The 24,541-nt window shown below is 40.5% G+C and overlaps 1 protein-coding gene across 2 annotated transcripts in view; it reads right to left on the bottom strand.

The window, feature by feature from the left end:
- The window catches only part of LOC123019119 (cytochrome b5 reductase 4), a 47,976-nt gene that overhangs the window by 5,637 nt on the left and 17,798 nt on the right, over positions 1-24,541 (bottom strand). Inside the window, exons 5-14 of one of the 2 annotated variants that reach the window (XM_044421685.1) lie at positions 24,198-24,239; positions 17,380-17,434; positions 16,276-16,333; positions 15,399-15,492; positions 13,795-13,827; positions 11,045-11,167; positions 10,102-10,242; positions 8,609-8,761; positions 8,058-8,208; positions 4,850-4,936 (exon numbers count right to left, since the gene is read on the bottom strand). In XM_044421685.1, coding sequence (XP_044277620.1) covers positions 4,850-4,936; positions 8,058-8,208; positions 8,609-8,761; positions 10,102-10,242; positions 11,045-11,167; positions 13,795-13,827; positions 15,399-15,492; positions 16,276-16,333; positions 17,380-17,434; positions 24,198-24,239 — 937 coding nt within the window. The remainder of the gene's footprint in view (positions 1-4,849; positions 4,937-8,057; positions 8,209-8,608; positions 8,762-10,101; positions 10,243-11,044; positions 11,168-13,794; positions 13,828-15,398; positions 15,493-16,275; positions 16,334-17,379; positions 17,435-24,197; positions 24,240-24,541) is intronic. The other variant, XM_044421686.1, reaches the window with a different exon arrangement.

Genomic DNA, 24,541 nt, shown 5'->3' with positions numbered 1-24,541 from the left:
TGTAGCCGAATCTGATGAATATGGCTGCATAAGGCATTCTGACGTTCCGGTGGGAGGAAGGCTTTTTCCTGCGTCGAATCGAGTCATGCCCCGATGAAATCGATGACCTGCGTGGGAAAAAGGGACGATTTGTTGCGGTTAATGCAGAGACCGAGAGCATTGAGTAGAGCGCAGGTCATTTGTATATCAGACAGGAGAGCTTGCTCGGATTGTGAGACGATTAGCCAGTCGTCTAAGTATGGGTATATCTGTATTCCCCATGTCCCCAAGTGTGCGCATACCGGCGCCATACACTTTGTAAAGACTCAAGGGGCTGTGGCCAAGCCAAAAGGTAGGACGTTAAACTCGAACAGGTCGGATCCGACAGTAAAATGTAGAAAGCGTCTGTGTGAAGGATGGATGGAAATATGAAAATAAGCATCCTTTAAATCCAGTGAGGCAAACCAATCCTCTCTTTTCAATAACGGAAGGATATTTTGCAAAATGGTCATCTGGAACTTCCTTGGTTTAATGTACTTATTAAGATTTCGTAAGTCCAGGATCGGATGAAGACCACCGTCCCTTTTCGGGACCGTAAAATAACTGGAATAGAATCCATGCAATCCTTCCGAGCAGGACAACTGTCGAATCGCTCCCTTGAGAATTAGCTGGGAGACCTCATCACGTAGCACCAATGAAGAAGGTGTGAAGTGGATCAGGCTCGAAGGAGGGATAACATCAAATTCTATCCTATATCTGAACTGGATGATAGATAACACCCACCTATCAGATGTAATGGACTCCCAAATGGGGAGTCGGCCCTGGAGCCGATTCCCAAAAGGGAGAAGGGAAGGTGGTGTTGGGAAAGAGAGGATGGTTCGCCCAAGCCATCAACGTGGGCGTTTATTGGTATTGAATCACTGACGGCCTTGGGAAAAACGCTGTTGTGTTTGCTGTCTCCGATGCTGCTGTTGTTGATATTGCTGGCGAGGGTAGTTTTGCTGGCGCGGATAGTATGGTTGGTTCCGGCAGGAAGACCGAGGCCACTGTCACTTATGTTTTTGCGGGAGCTCCATGTGGCGTGCAGTTAGGCGTGATTCGTGAATTGCCTTTAATTTGCGGTCGGTCTTCTGGTAGAACAGACCGGTACCTTCAAATGGCATTTCCTCGATTCTGCGCTTCATCTCATTGGGGAAATTACAATTGCGCAGCCACGCATGTCGGCGTAACGAGGTGGCATTGACGAGGGCCCTTGAATCGGTGTCTACATGATGACGAGCGGCAGACAACTGTTGCACCGCCACCTGCATCGCCTCCTTAATGAAAACCCTGGCAAGGTCTGCTTGGTGGTCTGGAAGGGAGGAAACAACATTATCCAGCTTCTGCATGATAAAGTACTGGCAACGTGCCAGTGTCGCTTCGTAGTTCGATATGCGCACGCCGAGTCCAGAGGCCGCATAGACTCGGCATGCAAGCATATCGATTTTCCTCCCTTCCTTGTCCCGAGGAGCGGTATGTCCCCTGGACTCCCTGCCCAGGGAGGATTCAACCACAAGAGAGTTCGGTTTCGGGTGACGGAGCAGGAAGGGAATGTCATCGTCACGAACTCTATACATGGCCTCATATCTGCGGGAGATAGTTTGCGGTTGGGCCGGTTGGTCCCAGGGCTGGACCATAGCCTGGCGGAGTGTAGTTATAAGCGGCAGAGCTATGGATGCGGGCTGCTCTCCCCGAACAACATCATAAAACCGATCTGTGGAGGGGCCTGGCTATTGATGAGCTTCGATTTCAAGCGAACGAACTAAGCAGGACATGAGCTCTGTAAAAGAGACATGCGGTTCGTCGGGTGAAGCAGGCCCTTGGTATGTGACAGCCACATCAGGGGATGTGGAGTCGACTTCCGAATCCTCGGAGTCTTCCACGTAACACGGCCGGTTTTCGCTTGAGGAGAAGGTTTCAGGGGAGGTTGGGGGCCTCGTCTCCGTACGCCTAGAGGTGGATGATACGTCCCTCGGGACCGATGGTGATCTATGATCCCGAGGAAAATAGGGATATGGTTGGTAACCACCCCAGCCGGGGGAGCACCATATCCCGGGATCAACCCTCATCTCAATGTTCGGATGAAAGGCTGCGACATCTAGGAGGTAATGGTGAGGCCACATGAGGTTCAGTCGGTGGCATAGGTGTTAGCGAGTGGTCCCTCGGCAGGGAGTCTCTGATCTCACCATCAGAGATGGACTCCCGAAGCGGCTCCTCCTGTTGCTCGGGATGCACGCTCTCAGGCCGAATGGTTGGCCTGGGGGATCCCGGTGGATCCTGCATAACGAGTTGCAGGGCCGGTCCCAAGGGGGTCAGTACCATGGTGGCCGTTGGTACCGAAAAGCCTGATGAACCTGAGCCCCGGTGTTTTGGGCGATCAGGTTTCTTCCTCTTGTGAGCGGGCTTATCCACCTTCTCCTTCTTCAACTTCTTATGGGTGGAAGGTTTATCCAGACCGGTATGCTTGTGCTTCTCCCGTTTCTCAGCTGGGGGAGCAGTGACTGATCCTCCATAGAAGTGGCGCCTTCGTCCGAAGGACGCTGCGGAGGATCGGCAGAGGTCGAAGAAGGATGCTTCGCCGGAGCACTCATGGTGGAGGAAGAGCGCTGAGGAGGCGCGGACGAAGAGGAACCAGGCCGTAGGAGCAGTTGGTCAGACTGCATTAATGCCTGATCCCATAGGAGCTTCCTGAGACAATTCTCCGTTTTTCCGCGCCTGCTTGGTAAACGCCAAGCAATGACCGCATTTGTCGGTCCTATGCCCCTTGCCAAGGCAGAGGAGGCATAGATCATGTGGATCAACTGGCGACATTTTAGATCCACATTCAATACATTTGCAGAATGCCACCTGCTGCACCATCGCAGAAAAATGAAGAAAAGAGGACAGTATAGAGGGTAAGATAATATTTTTGTTAGTTTGTTTGTTTTGCTTTTTTATATATATAGAGAAGAGAATTTAAGAAGAAAACGGACAGAATCAGGAAGAAGAACAAACCTGGAGCAAGAGAAGTTTAAGGTTTTTGAGAAAAAAACAACGAAGAGGCACAGATCTATAGCGAGAGACGAATAGGCATGAGGCACAGCGAATGGCGGTCGCAAAGACTGAGTGAAATGGCGGACACTCCGCTCTATTTATACCACAAAGGGGGAGGGGAGCAGAGTTTTCCCACCAAAAACCATTAGCTTTCTAATCTTCCGGCCTAGGCACTGCGCAGGCGCAGCAACCCATGTGTGATGCACAGAGGCCACGACGAAGAACTCCAATTCCTGAGCTGATTAACAGAAGTGATAACTAGTTGGGTCTACTACTGCACTGGCAAGTGTTTCTAGCCTCGTACTCTCAAATGCTCAAGGCACAGACTAGTCTTTGGAAGCAGACCAAACATCTTTGAGTAGAGAAGTAGGTTCTGTCTCTTCCCCATCTCCTCATTCACATAGGAGGCAGACCATATTTATGGACTATTTGTCTCTTCTCTCATAAAGGCTGATTTGTGTGTGTTAGCATAATGTGGGTGGAAAAGTGGTGTGGATTTGGTGTTCCTCCACTCACAGCAGGTCTTCAGCTTGGTTAAGTACGTGGACCAGCCATAGTTTGTCTCAGTAGCAATGGCCAATCATTTCAAGAGACTCAGAATTCCAGAAAAAGAGATGGAGAGGAATTCCAGGAAAAGAGTTGAAATCTAATCCCTTCAACATTAGCCTCTTCACTGCACTTGGACATGTTGAAAGTCGATATATACAGGCTTTTCCCTACTTCTATTTTTAGGGGGAAAATATACATTATGACCTGCACAAGCAGCTCTTAAGAATGAAACGTTTACTGACTTGAGTTCAAAAGGACCATCATAGGCAGAAATATCAAAAAATGCAAAAATACTTTCCTGATGTTTTGCCATTAAATTATTGGAGAAAATCATTCCCCTGCATTCTTTCCACAACACTCCAGAATTTTGAAGACACATAAAACTACAGGGGAGGAAAAATTGTGTAGTTATATCCATTAAAAAAGTTACTTGTTTCAATGTCAAGAGTGATATGACATTGGTTAAGTAGAGTTGAGCACTTAACATTAAACAAGAGGAGTAAGACAGCAACAGAGCCATTTCCATGGCCAAACAGACCTCATTAATAATTCTCAGAGGCATTTGGCAGAGGGAAAAAATAGGGCCTTGTAGGTCATGCTAGTGCAATTTCAGGCAGAACTGAAAGCAGCATGGAAGGGTGAAATGCCAAGTTATATGGGGGGTTGAATAAGAAGACCTTTACAGAGCCTTTACAAAATCATGTTGAGAATGTGTTCACTGCCACCATGCCAGTTACCCTCTGTGCACACATACTTATCTAGGAGCTACAATGTTCAAAGCTGATCAGGATTGCTCAGTATAGCTGCATTTGCATATATTACAGTGGTCATTTGTTCTCGTAGCAGTAAAGTACTACTCTGTGGTACTGTTCACACAGCTGGGACAAGCAAGTCACTGAGCTCCCACAAAAGAAACATGCTCCTGAGCTGGTTTGCATAACATAACATGGCAAGGTCATAATCCGCAATAATAGGGTTGTGCAAGGGCTGTTTAAACCTCAAATAACATATGATGGCCATGTTCACATAATGCATAGCAACCCCAACGGGAGTCACTTATTGAAAATGGCACTCTCACACACTGCTACTCACTGCAGGTTAAACTGCCCACAATGAGCCAGCTGTGTTACGTGAGCAGGCTATTTTCCCAGAAATACATGGCTTGTGTTGTAGCTTTGCATAGTGCAGAACTAACACAGCCTTAATGTTTACCAGGCAATGACAACCATTTTTTCATGTAAATTAGTACCTTGCATCATTAAGGGCTAATTGCTCCAGCTGATTTCTCCAAAGGATGTCATCTTCTGTTTTGTTGAAGAACATCAATTTCACTGCACTTAAAAAGAGGCATCACAGCTTCAGTATTTAAAACAGCCATTAGTAACAATATTGTACAAAAGAAATATTGCAGAGAACACTAAATAAAGCACCATCTTACATTGTCTTCAATAAGAACCCACACATGCTTTTAGCTATACCACGCTGTAATTTAACTTTAATGCAAGACCCATGATATTGAAGCGATGGAAGACAGAAGCTCTTAGGCAGAATGTGATGGCACAGTTGCCCCTCTGGATCATACACTCTACGTAGTCCTTCCCTCTTTCTAGGTACTACTACTTGGGCTGCAGCATGTCCTACCATACTTTTCCCCATTTTACTTTCCCAGTTATTGCTTTGGCAGAGGTTGAATCTGCCTGCTTCAAACACGTGTTATGGCACATCTCCATCCTATCAGTTCTGCTTATGTGCTTGCTTAGCATTCCCCCTATACCCTCATTCCATGTGCTGCCATGCTGTGCTACTACCACTGCTCAGTTTTTCCCATTACTAGGGGAAGATCACATTCTAGGATGGGGCAACCTCTAGAGGAGCCTACCTAGACCTAGTTGGTACTCTCCAGGTATCTTGACTTCAACTCCCATCATACCTATTGGCCATGCTGACTAGGACTTACATGAGTTCTAGTCCAAAACATCTGGAGGGCACCAGGTCAGGACAGAGAGAAAGCAAGGGAAAGGCTGTCCTACAGAGCCATTTTGCTTATAAGGCAGACAGAAGATTCATTGGCTACATGATTCCACATAGCACAGCAACACAAGGAGGTGACCACTTTTGCCCCTTCCTAACTTTCCCAATCAACTTACAACTTGCTATTCCCCTATCTTGCTCAGAATTACAAAAGAGATGGAAAACTGAGAACTGGCAAGCTGGAGACCAACTATAACACCTGTTATGGGGAGCAGATTCAGCTTCCCCGAAGGCATTAATTGGGGAATGGAATAGGAAAACAGTGGGGCAGGCACCCACCCAATAAGTGGGGCACAAAAAGCAGGATGCACTACATAGAATACACCAGTTCTATTGCATTATAAAAGAAAAAGGCTACGGCCAGCTGCAAAGCAAACTGGTCACCAGCACCCTCCTCCCCACAAAAGTAAAAAGTACACCACTATGTATAATGGGACTGGCTGTATCAGCAACTCACTGAAGACATTGCCACTTCCTGTTGTTGTGTGATAGAGTTCCTCCACACCTTCCTCTCTCTTGAATTGAGGAAAGGGAAAATTGGTCTTTCTAGGACCACTGTCCTTTTCTTGCTTGCTTGCATCAGTGTAAGGACTTTTAATAGTTTCTATGGTTTCACAGGATTTATGCATGAAGAACCTTGTTGGACAGGGTTTGGGTCTTTTTAAAGGAAAACAGACACATATTGGAGGAGTTCCATGGATTTGCATTAGAAACTCTTATTTTTCTGTAGGAATCTTGCCATAGAGAGTCATTAGTTGCACTGGAATCAACTTAGGCCTGATTCATAAATTAAGTGTTCCTTGCACTGACCATTTGTGTGGGCATCTGGCAGGAAGCAAATCTGGAAGGCCAGCTTACCAACATGCCTCCTGTGCAAGCAGAGCTCTGCTTCTGCACGTGTGACTTGCTTTGCATATTTTGTGCAAAGAAAACGTCCACTAGCATTCCTGACTATCCGTGGACTTTATCTCAACTTGGCTTACTTCCTGGGCAGGGCCAAGCATGGGAAAGAAATCCAGTGAGTACAAGAGTGCTCTTGTCCCGAGTGTGGTTACTGTGTTGTTTGAACCAAGGCAATGAGCTGGAGCTAGACTTCACTTTCCGTGCATGGAAAGATTTTAATCCAGTAGAGGGATCTCACTGGCAGAAAGGATGAGATGACTCAAGCTAATTCCCTCCTCTCTCTACAAACTCTAACCCCATTTCCCACAATTTTCCAGAGTGTTGCCAAACTATTTGGATTAGAGGTCTGTGGGGGCACTAAGAGAGGTGGGAACTGGCAAGAAGTTCCCCCTTCCACCACTGAGAGCATCTACAAAGCACAACTTCACGCAGGCAATGTGACCACCAGCTGCAGCAAACCAGTGCTATATGTTTCTTTCAGTAATATTATTCAGTGTTGTCCAAATCTTCCACCACAACAAAGACCAAGCAATTACTGCAAAATGCTGTCATGCTTTTGTAGGACTTCTGCCCACTATATTGAAATGTTCTTTGCATTGGAAACATATCCAGAGCAAGAACTAGCAAGCATGGCTAAACATAAATGTTTAAAATTAAGCAGAACAGATTATTTTAGTATACATATTGGGTTTTTAAATTTTGTTATAGAGAAACCTTATGAGCATCTGCTACACAATGTGATTTAACTGTTGTTCTGCTGTTACTGTTTACATAATAAGATGTCAGCTTTATCTGAAAAACCTCTGAAATTCTCGCATACTTATTTTTCTGGTCAAAACATGAAAAATAACTATGCAGCGTTCTATTTTTCATTACAGGGATGAGCACGTATGTTTAAGTAACTGAAGAAGAACTACAGGGGTTCTGATCTTATGTGGCTTTTAAAAAATAATCACATAGGGGTACATTCCAACTGGGATGACTCCAAGCTCAGAGGACTGTGGGCATCTCTGCAGCACGGGGAAAGTGGAAGTGGTGATCTCCACCCCTTGTTCCTCCTGCTCTGCAAGTCAACGAGATAGCCAGTTTTGACTGCTGAGCTCTGGTGCTTTGGAGGAGGAAGAAAGGAGACCCAAGTGCTGCCAGAATATCCTGTATCATGATGGGCTGAGTCTCCTCCCTCCCCTGCCCCTGCCCCTGCGACCTCTTCTCCAAGATCACTCCCACAAGTTAGAGAAACAGCCATCAAGGCTTCTTCTGGGCCAGCTGTGAGAAGCAGGAGGGAGATCCAAGCACAGATCCCCAGTTACAAGGTTAGAGCTCTGTTTCCAACGTTGAATGTGGGAATCTGAAGTACCCCACGGCTCCCAGGTAGCATCTAGGTGACTATAAGATCATTCTACCCATTACCCTAAGGGATATTGTATCAATACATACATGGCTGGAAAGGGACACACCAACCATAGTTTAGGACCAAGCTACACATTCACATGGAATTCCTTGTGGTAAGTACGGAAAGATACCTGACACTACTGCTACTGGTCAAAGCGTAGTTTAGCAATTTAACCATTGGTGTGAATCCTGTGCCTCCTGCCAATAAAAATAGATCTTCCACATTTTCAACTTGTGATATCATGAAGTTACCTTCAGGATTACTCATGGAAATATACTCCCCTGTGGGAAGAAAGCACATAGTAACTTAGACAAAAGGAAATAATGAAGCTCTTGACATTCAATACAATAAAATAAAACTATTTGCATTAGCTCACACTTTTTTATATTTCATAGTATAATTCACAATTCTTTCAGGAAAAAATAAGATTTTTATGAACAGTTTGCAGCCAAATCCACAGCTAAGCCACTTTTCAATGTGTTGTAATTTGCACGTTTTTATCAATACATTTTGAAAATATTTTACACATTCAAAAAATAAAATTTCATTAAAACATTGATTTATTTACTTAGAACATTTATACTCCATCCTTTAGCCTCCAGAGCGGCTTACAAATATACCTTTAAAGTATAGTAACACGTACAGTTTTAAGATGTCCTGAGAGAGAAAAGAAGTGCTTACCTATTTCCAGAGCATCAAGTACTGGTGTGAATAGTCCATTGGGATAAATTTTGATCATGAAAAATATGTGTGTCTTATCATCTTGAGAAGGGTTTCTGAATGCTGATAACAAGGAAGACAACACTGGTGTATATGGCTTCACTATCTCTGTGCCTAAATCGAAGACATTAACATGCATGGAGAGAGCAAAAATTAATGATAAACATGAAAAGAATATTTAAAAATGATTTTAAATCAAGTGGAGATATTGTGTGAATAGGTTTATCAAAGATACTGCAAATAATGAAAAAATTCCCACTAAGAGGTGAGTTACCACTTTCCTAGACAAAGGTTCCCATGCAAGGAACAGAAAGCTAAAAACAAGCAAATCCTGAATACCATATAACCGACCTATAAGCATTTCTGGGAAATTAATTTTATTTCTACTGGCTATGGCCTCTCCCTTCTCTCCTCTAGTTAAAAATGAGGGTAAGCTGGTGACCTACATTTCAGCAGTGATGCATTAATCTTTGTGTTCTTTTATGTTGCTTATCAATTCATTTCTAGTTATTATTTAAAAGTTATTTAAAAGTATAAGACTCCTAAATTTGACAACTTGTCTTAATTCTCTTCATGTTAACATTCTTGTTTTAGATCATGAAAAGGCATGACATTCTAGGAAAACAGAATTTAAGCTTTTCTTAGATACAGTATATATAGGATTTCCTTGCCATTTCTTTGAAAATGTAGTAAACATGATAACTACATTTCAACAAAGCCAAAAAGACTCAAGATATGAAACCTTTCCTAACTACAAAGGAAATAAGCAAAGTGAATGTTCTAGAAATCCCTAGTAAACCTTTTCTTATATTAGGTTAAAAACCCCCACCTGTCTTATTTCATCTAAAATCTGCCAACTTCTTAAATACTCCAATTCACTTTTCAGAAGGGCTAGAATATTGTATTTCCATTTTTTTTGCTATTCATCAAGAGCAGTTTGTGGACCCCATAATGACTGAATTGGGCTTTGAAATAGGCATACAGGTATAAGATGGTTTTGTTGTGACAAAAGGTTTGCTTGTTTTTTATTTCAGAATTTGTTTGAAGCTGACTTATATTTTGTCTTTTTATGCAAATTCAACTGGCTTGACAAAGGACAGAGGGGAGTATAGAGATAGGATATATTTTAAGACAGAAAATACCGCAAAGCAGGGTGGGCAACTTCTGGCCCTCCAGATGCTTTGGCCTTCAGCTCCCTTTCTCTTAGGCAACACAGCAAATGGTGATGGGAGTTGTAGTCTAAGACCTCTGGAAAAACACAATTTGCCCACCTCTGATCTGAAGGAATATTTTTAAAGATGTTTTAGAGTCATAGTATGTATGCACCAGGAAATAGAGCATTACCTGCTTCTCATTTAAGAAGTAAGTTACCAACATATGTGGCAATTTTCAGAATTTCAGAATTAGGGCTGGCAAATTCTATTTATTCAACAATTGAATTTTCACTATATTACCAGTAATAGTTTCTCTGAGGTAAACATGGTGCCCAACAGGGACACGGAGATGGGTTCCTGATGGTAACACCAAGCAGAAGAGTCGAGTGTCATGACTGACATTTGTTTTTGATAGCAGCCTGCATTTTCTGTAGTATAGACCTTAGAAATATAGAAACCATATAATGAATTAAATTGACACTACTCAAATATACACATATTTATATATTCACTGCCTGGACCCAAAATTTATGGAAGATTCTTTTCTTGGCAGAACAATCTGTGAGAATCAAAATTATGGCCCTAGACCAATAACATGTAAATACTAGCATTTTATTTTTCTGAACCATCAGAAAAACATTCTTATTGTATTGATATTGATATAGCAACAAGACTTCTGCAATTCTTAAATGTCAACCATCGAGCAGCTATCAACATAAAACATGGTTATCACGCTGAATGCAACAGGTTCATTCTTGATCTTCTAAAGTTTTTGTATTTTTGAAATAGATATAGATGTTGTATAACTTTTATAAGCCACTGGGAAGAAAAGCTAATATTTATGGGTTTAACATTTATTTACATATTTATAGAAAAAAAATATCTCACCCTTTTATGTCTATGCATTACTTAGGGCAGTTTAAATTATTAATTCACAACAATGGTGTATAAAAACAGTAAAATGTATGAATTTTAAAATATTTCTGCATTAAAGTTATATTAAAATACAACTATAATCCAAGTAGAGGCAAGATCTATAGATAAATTGCAACTTTTAAATATATTGGTAGAATCCAAAGAATGTCCCTTTGTTGATGGAAGGCAGATCAGGGAAAGAGGCGTGTAGAGGACACTTACTTACACTTGTGGCCCTCCCACTTCATTTCAGTTGGTGGGCTGGAGACGCATTAGAGGGATACATATGGAAATAGGCCTTGGCTATAACAGCAAATTCCTTAATTACCTCTGTCTGTGCGTTTAACGAAGGAGTTATGACTTTCCATTGGCTGCCCAAGTTTTTTCCAAGGTAGAATTTCTTTCTTCTTCAGGATAAGCTCCACCTTTCCCACTTTTTCAAAAACCTGTACTAAAAATATACATATTGTTGTTCTGTACTGATATGTGTACAGTACGTAGAACAGAAAAGATAAAGGCAGAGTTGCCAATCCACTATCACTGAGCAGCATCCATTCAGTATATCAAAGTGCATGCAAACCCATCTACTCATTCAGGGACTGTGCAGCACAAGGGCCTCAGGCATGGGCCACTGGCTGGTGTGGGCATGAGACTGAGACTGAGACAGAGGCAACTATCACTTCACTGTGGCCACCATTTTCCCTTTAAAACCAGGCATGCAGGGGACACATGCCTTGTTCCACTGTAAAATACCACCCCTGGACCTTTCAGGAGTATGATTTTGCACTAAAACAAGACATGTACTTTGAAACCTACCTGGTTTCAAAGGAGAAATGTGGCTTTTGTTGCCACTGGTTTCAAGGTTTGGTCAGTGCCTGGAAATCTCTTGCACATCTCCTCAGAAGAATGTTGCAATATAAATACACATGATAGGGACCTGCACTTAATTATTCCTATGCTTTTATTTAAATAAGGGTAGATAACAATGCATTTCTGACAAGGTATGTTTACATATATAGCACAGCAAGAACGATCAAGATTATATTAAAAAAATGGCTGATCCTTATCATGTGGGATAATTCGCAGTACCCAGAATAAGAACCTTGAGTGTCTGGAAGCAACCAGATAGTGGGAAATCATCTGTGGCCACAAAATGAACATATAAAATCTCTATCTCTAGATATTAAAAAACTGGGGCTGCTCCCAACCACTCTCACATGGCAGCTGTTGGGGAACCATCATGGCATTAAGTGCCACAGCACTGTTTTCACTACAACAGGCTAACAGTTACAGAAATTATTTTAAAATTATAGAAAGAGCTAAAAAGGCTTATAAAAAGAAAAGGTATCAATTGAGACACATCTGAATACATCACAGTGAATCAAATAAATAAATCTCGAAGCTTTGTAGAGGTGATTCAGGAGAATGGGTTCAGTTCTAAAGTTTAATATGTCACTACTACAACAAATCATTTACATAGCACCCCATTTCAATGCAGCTGTATGTCTGGTTTTCATACAAATATGCATAAATGTATAATGCACAACACACTAAGACTATAGCAGAATCCTAAGAGCTGCTACATCGGCAAGTAAAAACTTGGGCATGGACATATTAATTGCTTAAGCAAGCAGCACATATGTTTACCTGATACTTAGAAATACAAGGGGACACTTTTAACGATTTAAAGTGTTATGAGTGTGCTCCTTTAAATGTTGTTAAGTTTCAGAAAAGCAAGGGGGGTAAAGGGTGGGTGAGTGAATGAGTGAGGTGATTGGTTGGTGAATGAGAGTGGGTGGGCAGAGATTGGAAGTGTGTGAGGGGAGAGCAGGGAGAGAGAAGGCAGAAAGTTATCAGTCTGTCAGGAGTTGGCAGTCCTTCTGGCCAGCCAGCAAATCTGCAGAACCTGGAGAGGCAGCCTTCTCATTTGAATCCTAGATAGTGCTGTGAAAGCTTTTAAGATTAAAAGGAAAGATAAGAAAGTAGAATACTCGGAAGTCATATTAGCGGCCAGGGAGAGTCAGAACCTAATATTGTCAAGGTGGGAGAGATAGAAGCTGATAGAAACCTGAATGCAGAAGGAAAAGATTAAACTGAGATAAATAAGATAAAGACTGGTCAAAATACATTCAGGAGAAAAAGGAGGATGTGTGTGTGAGGAGTGACTGTGAAGGGAAGGGATGCAATACCTCAGTCAGAAGTTCTTAATATGCACTGTTTTATTCTCTAAGGAAGTAAGTTACTGAACCAATAAACTTCTTGTACAAATAATGTTCTATTTTGTTTATTGTTAACTCAACATCATGGGCTGTTTGAATGCTGGTGTCTCATCCTCAGAACCATATAGTCCAATGAAGGAGCTAGGCACAATACTGAGGGAAAGGTTAATTAATAAGATTGAAATTAAATACCTGGTGGCAGCATTACATACCCAGAGAAAGAGAGGGAAATATCAGAAGTTCAAGACACCATATCCAAACAAAATATAGCCATATACTCAAGACAACAGTCTACTATAGAAGATCCTCATTTAAATGCTTATTTATACAATCCTATGCATATTTGGACAGAAAAAAGTCCTACAACACCCAGCATTCCCAGAGAGTGGTGGGAGTTGCAAGATTTTTTTTCTGTCTAAACTTGCACAGGATTGTGTCCTAAATGTCTAAAACTAGCTACCTGGCAACCTGGATAAAGCAGTGATTAAAAGTGTGGGACTGGGATTCAGGAGATCTGGGCTCTAGTCCCCCCTCTGACATGGAGCTCCCTGGGTGATTCTGGTCACCAGTCACAGATTCTCACCCCAACCTTCCTCACAGGTTTGTTGTTGTGAGGCTAGGATTGAGAGGAAGAGAATTGTATAAGCTGTCTTGAACTCCTTGGAAGCAAAAAAGGCGGAATATAAATATAACAAAATAAATAAAGTCTTGCATGACAAATAAAAGAAAAAAATTGGCACCATAGAGTATTTGTATTGATGATATAAAAGGTTAGCAGCAAGTATTGAATATATTAACCAAGTGAAACAACCCCTCCCCACAAAAATCAAAAACACTGATTATGAGCAGACATATTTACCTATAATGTCTTCATGAACTGCATTACTCAGTTCTAAAATAGAAGTAAAATTTTTAGTTTAATAAAAAAATCAAATTACATTATTAGTAATGACTTTAGGCTTGGCACCATATAGATTAACCTTAGAACAGAGCACTCCCTTCTTGTCTTCCCTTTAGCATGCTGCAACTCCTTCTTTGCTATCAAACTATAGTTTGCCATCACATGGAAAACTAACAAACTAAGGTTTGCTCTAACCACAATTCACCTGGAAATTAGAACATAAATCCATCCTTTGTATTGAACAGCAAACTTGGTGGAAAGGAAAAAAGTGTGCATGAGAATCAGGAACTCTTTTCAGGTAATGTCGAATTCATTATGTGGTCTTACGTTTAAACACAGCCAGTACAGAAATTGTTTGTACAAACAAATCACAGATTGATGTCATGTTTGAAAGGAGCCAGGCCATAAGCCAGGATACAAAGATGCTATGTGCACACACAACTGGATGCCCAAGTGTTGCATGCAGTGTCCTAAGGTTCGGTTCCTGGCACTGGCATATAGGAATGGGAGACACCCCTGCCTGAAATCTTGGAGAGCTAACATTCAGTGTAGGCAACTCTGAGCAAGCTGGAAAAAGGGTCTTACTCAGTATAAGGTAGTTTTCCATGTGCCTGGGTTCTTATTTTCTTTATACTTATTCTAGGACCTGGTCTAAAATATATATATATATTTGCCTGTAACAGAAATTTCAACAGCACCTGCAGCTTGCCCCTAGTTATTTTATTCCAGTTCATTGTCTGACAACTGCCTCTTCATGTGCCTCAAGTCTAATGCTTAATGATTCACGTAGCCCAGCTGTTTCCATTGATGAAACACGAAGCCGCTTTTTAAAATTACTGCTGGCACTTGACTCCAAATAAAGGAACAAGAGAACTTCAAATGTCACTCTTTTTCCACACCCAATAGCACATCCCTTACATATTCAGATTCTAGTCTAATATAAATGGATGCATGCATGTGATATATTGTAGTATGGATATAATCCACACTGAGCTGTCATCACTGGAAGAAGCTGTGTTGTATTGATTTAATACATTTTGATTGCATTTATGGAAATGGATCCAAGATTGGACATATATAACTTGACTGGCAAAAGCCCCTCCACTCCACAACAGTCCCTCCAGCTCCATGGAAATGCTATGTACTGCTGCATAATTTCCCCATGAGCTTTTCATTACAACAATCATTTTGAATATTTGAGCCAGAGTGGTGGTACGCTGTACCTTGTTGTTATGTGTAAATGCACTGAAAACAGCTCATGGGTTCTTGGTGGCTTGTCAACAACCACAGCAATCCTCCCTCACCAGGTTCTCATGTAAAGATAAGCTACAGCATGCCCCTCTCAGAGCTCAAATATTAGGCATGGTAGCTGCTGGTGCAAAAGGAAACCCCATGGGGAAACTCATTTACCATGGTTTCTCATCATGTGCAAACCACATCAGAGATCCTACTGATTTAATGAGTCAAGGTATGGGCTGAGGATGAGTAATGCTGTATTCAAACTGTATTCTTCCTTTAAAAAACCCTCCAGTCACTAAAAGAATTGTTAGCAAATAGCTTACCAATGTAGATAAGGTATGAGTAGTCTTTCACAATGATCTCTCCTCTTAGTTTGACTTCCTGAAGATCGACTATCACTGATTCATAGTTCATATTCTTATAAAAGAAGAAAAATGTAACTATTTCAAGGGGGTTGATAACAATAAGGCATCAACATCATTGTCATCATTAACATCATCAACCCTACTGTGAAGAATTTATAATCCAAACCAGGTTTGGGAACCCACTGCTGTCCAGATGATGTTGGACTGCAGCTCCTGTCACCATGGCCATGCTGTAGAAACTGATGGGAGTTGAAGACAAACTAAATCTCACGGGCCAGGAGTTCCCCATCCTGCTCTAACACAACAGGACTGAGATGCAGATGAGCATGAACATGTGGCATGAGCATTCAGTCACTTCATATACCTCAGCTCTGCTTTTAGCATGGGATGACAACTTGCCAAAGCGTCCTCAGAAAAGATGGAATTTAAGAATGGAGAAAAGGAGGGCGTTGTACACACATTCTGGGAGGCAGCTCTAGGCATGTGGGGCAACAAATAAGGAAAGTCTGGTCTGGTCTGGTTCAAGAGAGCAAGAAACGTTTGGACAGTGGATGTGTGATAGAGCTGGAGAAGAGGCATTCTGGAAACAGAGATGCCTGCCCAACAGCACGTACCCTTGCTCCTCTCCCCCTGCAGCCCCTGCCCCACTGAGCCCCTCCCAGGTCTGCTCTGGAAGGTCTCTCAACCCTCCAGACAAATCTGATGTGTGTAAGAGGGGCTGCAGGAGAAGATAAAAACATTCCACCAACACTGTTCACTGACAAATAGTCAGGGCTCAACCCCCTGCCCCGCCCTATAGTTTTGCAATTCTTTGCTACCAAACACAATTCTTTACCTTTTGTTTAGTGTATATGACCACAGTGACTAAACCATCTGTCTGGAACCAATCATAACTAAAACAGATTGAGAAAACTATAAATAGTTTTGAAGCAAACGAACCAACAAACATGCATACATATATACAAGTACCTGCATCCATAGGACTCTGCCTTCATGCGTATGCAAAAGAAATACACCTAACTAAGTGAAGCACTTCAAAGTATTCTACTAAGTTATCAAAATCCATGACGTCAGGGGCAAATCTGTTTCAGGAGCCCTGACATCAAGAGACTAGAGCAAAACTCTGGCAGTTTCATGAAAAATTGAAGATCTCCCCTTAGCTTAGTTTAAATTGATGGGCACACCGTGTGATTTACATCTTGAAATTCACTTAAATCATAGTACCATTTCCCATCCCACCCCCAACCCTGAATATCATTAAATAAGATAATAATGCTCAAAACACTCCAGCTGTTTATGGGAATTTTCTAGGCAAGCCATCTAGGTGCTTCCCTTCATAAGACTGTGATTGATCTAGAGGAGGAAATATCACAATGTAACATCTAAAACAGTGTCTTATTTGATTTTCTCTGTAGGACATTTGGATCAGTATCCAGCTATGTCATTCTGTTAGCATAAATTATGCTTTGCTAGCGGAAACTAAGTTTTGAACTAGGAGCACGAGAAAAACCCAAGTAAAATTATGTTTGGACAAGTATCACTGCATATAATTTGTGCAATCCACTGTGCATAACTCTTGTAACCCATTACACTATGGGTTACACAAGACTTATATATACCAGGTTACATAAGCATAATGCAGAACTGCTTGCACAACCATGCCTGCACAAACACAATGGGCAACAGCCTGCACAAATGATTCAATGCAACTCTGCTAGTGCTCTTTGTGTTTGTGGAATAATATCATTGGATACTGCCCCTGAAGTCTATAAAGCATCATTCAAGTGGAAAATAATGATTCTGTTTGACAATGTTGGTTTAGCCAAATAGTTTACCATGAGTAAATAACCAAACAATGCATTGCTAATATTTATATGCTTTCTTACATGAAACAATCCTATTGATACAGAAAACAATGTAAACTGAATTATCATAATACCTGGGAACAACTTCTTTTGAACAGGTGTCCAAGACTTTATTTTCAGGAAACATACCTACAGAAAATGAAAAATGCTGTAGTATGTGAAATGTAACATATAATGATCTAAAAACCACACTTTTCAATAGATAAAACATAAAACAGCAATAATTTAATTATATATGATTATATTGTTAGAGGACAGGTCCTTCTCAGGACTGTTGTGAGGATATGAATGGCAGCACAAATACGCAGCACTGGGCTTTCCAAAGGAAAGGCAGGATGAAAATGTGGAAGGAAAAAGACTGTAGGCATATAAGTAGTAAAACCAACAGCAGCAGTAATAACAGTAGCAGTAATGATAATAGTATTAATAGTAACAAAGTACATTGTTTATGTAGGACATAAATACCTACCAAAGGAAGTTCAAAACATGCAGTGCATGGATTGTCCTTATTTGGTACTTTAAATACCTGGTTACATTTCGATGGTATGAAAGCACCCCCGATTAAAGACAGATGGCTCAGGCCTCCTCAAGTACAACTAAGTGGCATGTGCAATACAGAGACACCCAGATCAGAAAGAAAGGAGAATTATATTGAATCACGTATCACTTATCGAGTATCAAAATGTAAGGGATGGGATCCTGAACTTGTGTTTGTTATTTAATGTGTGTAACCTCAGGTGGCATTCTAACTTCTACACTCATCTGCTGTAAATGTATATATTCAAAGTTATAATGCATAAGTAGCATTTTAAATAGTTGAAGTATATGCAGGCTGCACATATCTGAATGCACAGGAACAACTACTTTGCAGGGTTATGGAGGAGTTCCAATTAATTGTATGATGTTCTCTTAGCAACTGCATGTCTCTGCATACTACCATTTGGATGTTTTTGCACATCACTGTCTGGCTCAGCTAGAGCACACAACAGTGCTGCATGTAAACACAAAATAATTTTCCTAGACAGGTTCTGTATTCATGTTAACAAACTGTGAAAACAGCTTCTGAGTGGATGGGGAATCAGACTAAGTAAAGCACACAATTATATTATGCTTATGCATAGAATTGGAGTGTACTTGTGCATTCATAGGACGGAATTCCTTATAAACCAAAGATTCTTCTTCACATGGAACTGTATTTAAAGGTCAAAATGAATACTGCATCTGCTGAACTCAATGACATACAACAACAACATCCTCTGAACAAATAGCTTTGTAGTGACCAATGAGCCAACAAAAAAAAATAAGAATCAATAGTCCAAATCCAAAGATAGTCAAACTACAGTCTACTTGCAAATAGCAGAACATTGCAAATATCAAACTACCATTGGCCTTGCACCATTGAATTTCTCTGAATTTATACTATTCACTGATACAATACTGCTATTAAACAGACTGTACTGCCAACAGAACAAAGGCTTGGATCTTCATATTCCCATGAGTCAAGCTCCACAGACAAGAAGCTTTTGCTGGTGAAAGTGAAAAGCAGTTTTGCTTCCCTCTGCAGTCTCCTGTGTCTCCACCTTTCCCCTGCCCTAGAAGGGGCATGTCATGAGCATTAAAATTATCTCCTCCACTAGGCCTGGTGGAACCTTTGCTGGATCAAAAACTGTCCAGCAAACAGGACATTTATGATCCAAGTCAAAATTTATAAAAGGAAGGATTACAACTGAGTCACCCTAGTAAAAATCCTTGTTATTTATAGTATTAGGCATATCATCAAAACTCTTTTAAATCTAGTTCTCATTATTTGAAATTAACCATCAATTCAGGAATAGAAACATCATTTAAACATAATAACCATAAGATTCTAGGCATAACCTAACTGAACAAGTATGAACAGGAAATAATAGGCCAGCCCCCACCTCCACCAAAAAAGGGAAAAATTAATCTCGAGAATATTTTTAAACAGTGAAATATACTGAGTCTTACTCTTTATTCCCCTTGTTCTGCAATTATATAACTATATCTTTAACAGTATTAATAGTATTAGTATTTTTGTAAAGCTGATCAACAAGTCGGGGGCTCTCCAACACTAGAGACATCCAAAAAGAAACTGGACAGTCATCTTAGTGGGACAGTGTAAATTGGTCTTCTGCAACAGCAGGGGACTGGAACTTACAGCCTTCTTGGCCCCTTTCAATTCTACTATTCTAAGATTCCAAGTAAATTTAGCCAAATCTAACAAGTATGAAAATCGTGTATTTTCCATTTACTATCTTTTTAGGATGGGTAACTGCTGGATACTGAAGATATTCTGTAAGTGAAATGAACTATAATTAGGAAATGAACTGTAATCATCTCCTAAAATTCCTATAAAATAAAAGATCACAATAGAAGATTTTCGATATCTGCCATTTTAATGGATGTCATTGTAGCACTACAGAATTTCCCTGAAGAAGAGATTTTTATTAAAGCCTTCAGATCCATGCTATAAACAGTGCTCTGACCAATCATTCCTACCAGAGGTTTTAGAATGCAACTGAGGCTGAGGTTTTGCAGTTCAAAATATTAGAGGATCTCTGGCGCTGACCTGGTTATTAATATTTAGTATATTGTTCATCTACACAGTCCAGTGAGAACTGTAATCATCATTACACCTAAAACCAGGTCATTCAGGTTCAATGTTCAGGTGTTTCAATTATTATTTCATTATATGTCTCAATATATTGGAGTACAGAAATGCAGGCCAGGTGGTCTCCCATCTTTTCTGCAGTTTTTTTGCTCATTCTGAAACATTTATCCTAAAGCTTAGTTACTTGCACTAGAAACTTCAAGCTGCAATATGCTGGTGCTGGGGAAGGGGGCATGGCCCTGCCCATTACCAGCATGATCCACAGAGTGCTTCCATGGAATTTGCCCTCTGAGCTGAAAGTGTAGAAATATGAAAACATAAACTTGCTTACAGTGACTAGAATTCAAATGCTATAATTTTAATAATGGAAACTCAAGGAGAACATCTTAAAAAGTTAACTTAAGATCCAGTTTAGTAGAAGCACAGCTTTCCCAACCTGGTATCCTCCAGATGTTTTGGGCAACAGCTCCCAGTAGTCCTGTTGACTGGGGTTGATGAAAGCTGAAGTCCAAAACCTCTGGAAGGTTCACAAGTGGAGAAGGGTTTTCAAACCTTGTCATTTGATTTGCTGACCTTCTGATTGTTTAAATTACATTCATACTTAGGTCTAAAAGTAGATTAAAGATAAGGTCACAATGAACATCTCACTGAAAATGTCAACTCTCTGCTCTAGCACAAAAATGCAGTGCTGGAAATGAACAGACCATTATAAAAATAATATTAATATTAGAACTTTTGAGTAATAGCAGCTCAAGTACTAGCCACATAAGATGAGCACAGCTCAGTAAGGTTTCGCCTGCCCACATAGCTCCATCTCTTCTCCTTTCTTTTGAGCCATGATTAAACCTGGATGTCTGCAATTAACTAAAATCTATAGTTTCATCCAAATCAGGAAATACAGTTATCAGTTTCATAAAAATGCAGGATCTGTTTTACCCTATAAAGCTTTGTATGGCTTGGGACCACAATACTGGGTGAAGTGCCTCTTCCAACAATTAACCCGGACACTATACTCAACATGCAGGACCTTCCTCTGAGGGAGGCTCAGGGGACAGGAATGACAGAGAAGGCTTTCTCTGTGGGTCCCCACCATTGCCATCACCACAACCTATGAATGACCTCCTCAGAGTGGCCCACCTGGTATTTTTTTGGCAATTCATTAATATAGCCCCTTATGTTGATTCGTTTAAAGATATACTTGATGGCATTATCCAATCCTGGGTGTTTTTACAGGGGTGCTCTTCATTGTACATTGCTTTAGTTGTTTTTAAGTTTTTACTTTAAAATGTCTCTATTTTGATAAGATTTTATGGTATTACTTTGCATTGCTTTTATGAACTGCTGTAAACTGTAAATAGCTTAGGCTAGTGGGTATTATATAAATGAAATTAATTAACTAATAATGTATAAACTAAGACTTCTCTACTTTGTTTAGTACACAATGAGGGGAGAAGCAAAAGGACTATGTATGCTTGTGGGCAAATGGCTTATATATCTCTGTCTACTGATTCAAGGTATGATTGTACGAACAAGACCAATATGCACCTTGTTGATTCCTTAACCACATTAGAAGACACAAGCTGTAGAACTATAAAAGGAGAGAAAGCGGCTACTATTGTGATCAAGGGACTGGAACATATTCTTCAGTCAAGAGTTCTAATTTTGTAAACCCTAACTAAAATTATAAAGAGGAAAATGAAACACGGCATACAAACTTTGGAACATTCAATGAAACTCACTGGAAGCAGACTCTAAGCAATAGTTTGGGTCATATTTTGTCACTGTTTTGATTATGTTTTATGAGCTATTTGCAGAGTACTGTAAAGGACCAGAGAGGAACATATAAAAAATTATATAAAATAGAGAATCATCTCTTTACTCAACAAATAGTTAACATGAGAGAGTAAAATCCTTAACATATTTCAGTTGCTCTTGCATTCTGATGGTTTTACACACAAGTGTTAGAAAAGTTTACAAAATAAATTGTACAAAGTGCTATTGTGCCAATACAATCCAAGCCATCATGGCCAGCTGAAGATCCAGGGGACAGCATAGGTTCAAGGTGCATTCCTGATCACCTTACCCTCGATCATTATCATCAATTACTGAATGAATTGGGGCAACAGAGCACTACATTCTCACCAGACACACTGTTATGATCTCTTTTCCATTCTCTTTATAAGTTAAAAGCTAAAAAAGCTTCTTTGGAGATAAGAAGCCTTGCTTACATGGTGGATTGTCTCTGCGAGATGGGGCATGCTGAGGAAAGAGAGGATGCTGAGTCAGAGGTTTTACTGACCCAAGGTGGATGACTCACAACTGTTAAGCTTAGCTTAGTCATATCAGCCCACACCTATGTGCAATGAATTCTTAATTTTATCCACATTTACATATCCAGTAGAGAAGCCATTCTACTGTCTACTCATACTTATCTGGAAATGAAACAGGTTGTTGTTGTTGTTAGTATTCAAGAAGCAGATTGCTCCATTCTTTACTGTGTACTTGTTCAACTTTTCATTCGCTTTCAAAGGGTAAATAAACATGATACTCCACAATAGCATATCATTAACTAGTGCTTTTACGCTGAATATGACACCAGTCTTTGTACCATATATTCAAAAAGTAACAGTACAAACTAATAGTTTAGTAGTATTTATTTTGAAAGCTTCTATGCCACCCCATTCGCCAAAGCCTCGGGGAAGCTCACAACAATAAATAATAACAATATAAAAATATAGTAGTGACTGTTATAGCCTGAAACAGCCTTTAACTGTGCTTTTCATTCTTATCCTCAAATCTTCAAGATAGTTATTCTTAATACTATTTTAGTGGACAGCTTTTATATGTCAGCGTTATAAAGTTGGGGCAGAAAAAAATATATGTGGAGAGTCACTTCATTAGTTTTCCCAATCTTCTTTGCATCACTCTAAAAAGAGAGGCCATATTTTGGAACAAATATTTTATCACATGCCTGATAATTTTTTCCATCTTTAACAGAGAAGTCCACTGTTAATTCAGTAAAAGACGAACTGATGTGTTGGTGTCAGATTTTCAAACTAAAAATTAGTTCTGGGTATTGAAGCTACCCATGTAATTCATATATTTACAATGCCTAGATCTCTATAAGTGAGGAAGGAAAAGAAGCCACAGTGGTTTCTTTTCCTTGTCCCAAACATGTAATATGCATGCTGCCTGAGATTCATACTTACTTTCACCATGTGCAGCCAAAACTCAGTAAGGGTGAGCAATGGGCATATTTTCCAAACCATCCTCGAACACTTGAAGAAGCCCTGGTGTGTGGGGTGGTTTGGAAGGCACCTACTTTATCAGGTTCAGGTGGCACAGGTAATTCTGGACATGAGGTAGCACTCATCCAGCATATACAGGGCAGAGAAAAGCCACTGTAGTTTTTTACTTCCCCAGCTGTGTGCACCTGATTGTCCAGGCCACAGAAAGGGAGCTTTACAAACAGAAACAAGTAGTGACATGAACAAGAGGTAGCGTGGCATGGCAGTTAGCATACTGGACTGGAGAGCCAGGAGATACCAGTTCTAGTCTCCACTGGGCTTAACAGCTTACTGGGCCTCTTTGAACCAGTCACTGACTCTCACCCTAACCTAGGGTTGCTGCTGTGAGGATAAAACGGAGCTATGTAAGCCAGCTTGGGTTGATCACAAGAAGGAAAAAAGGAGGGATAGAGATGAAATGGAGTAGCAGCAGCAATAATAGTAATAATAGGGACTTAAAGATGACTATGAGAAAGCAGGAGGCAATACAAAAGAAAGCCAAGAGCAACGTCATTCACAACAAGGAACACAGAAAAAGAAATATGAAATAATAAAGGCCAAAGAAGAATTCTAGACATCATTTTCATAGCTTGTTACTTTAGCAAAAGAACTGCAACTGAATAGGTTGTCACATGCTGTTCTCTAAGTTTTAACTCTCATGCAGAACCCTAAGATAATGTATTTCAGCAATTTGTATTTTACTTCCCATGCAGTGCAGGTTTGAGCTTTGTCGCTCAAGCTGTCTGATGCTCTCTTTTCTTCTCCAGATAAATTTCCGCTGTACAACTTCACTTGAAGAACATGGCAGTTTGGGTTGTGTAGAATGATTTGGACTAGGGGTTGGGGAGGATAGAAGACTGGAAATAGATTGTCCAGTGTTTTCCATTAGGAAATCCAGGTATGCAACCAGGTATACTCACATCTCCGTTGCTTGGTTGCATTAAAATGTAGGGTGCTGTTAGCATGGACTTACCATTTAAGATTCTGTTTTCTTCAGGTACAGTGGGGCAAATCTCTGCAAGTATGCAAGAAAGGTGCAGTGATCATGAATGCAGAAAACTCCAAGGTATGAAACAATACATACACATTCTGAGCAAACAAAACAAAAATATTTACTCAGAACTTTAAGCAAAACTGAACTGAATTTCAGCAGAAAAGGAGTAACTGTAACAAATACCTAGGAAAGGTTAATCTAAATTTTAAGTGATCAAGCTAAAACTTCAAATGCCAAGAAGGAGGGGATGATCTGTACTCCCAGGTTTCTCATTGAAGATGGGCCCAAAGATGAGTAGCTGAGAACTGCTTGCCTTGAACAGT

This window comes from Varanus komodoensis, unplaced genomic scaffold (genome assembly GCF_004798865.1).
Source record: "Varanus komodoensis strain SLA01 unplaced genomic scaffold, ASM479886v1 scaffold12, whole genome shotgun sequence".
NCBI lineage: Eukaryota > Metazoa > Chordata > Lepidosauria > Squamata > Varanidae > Varanus > Varanus komodoensis.
This window is presented reverse-complemented; position numbering and strand designations above follow the sequence as displayed.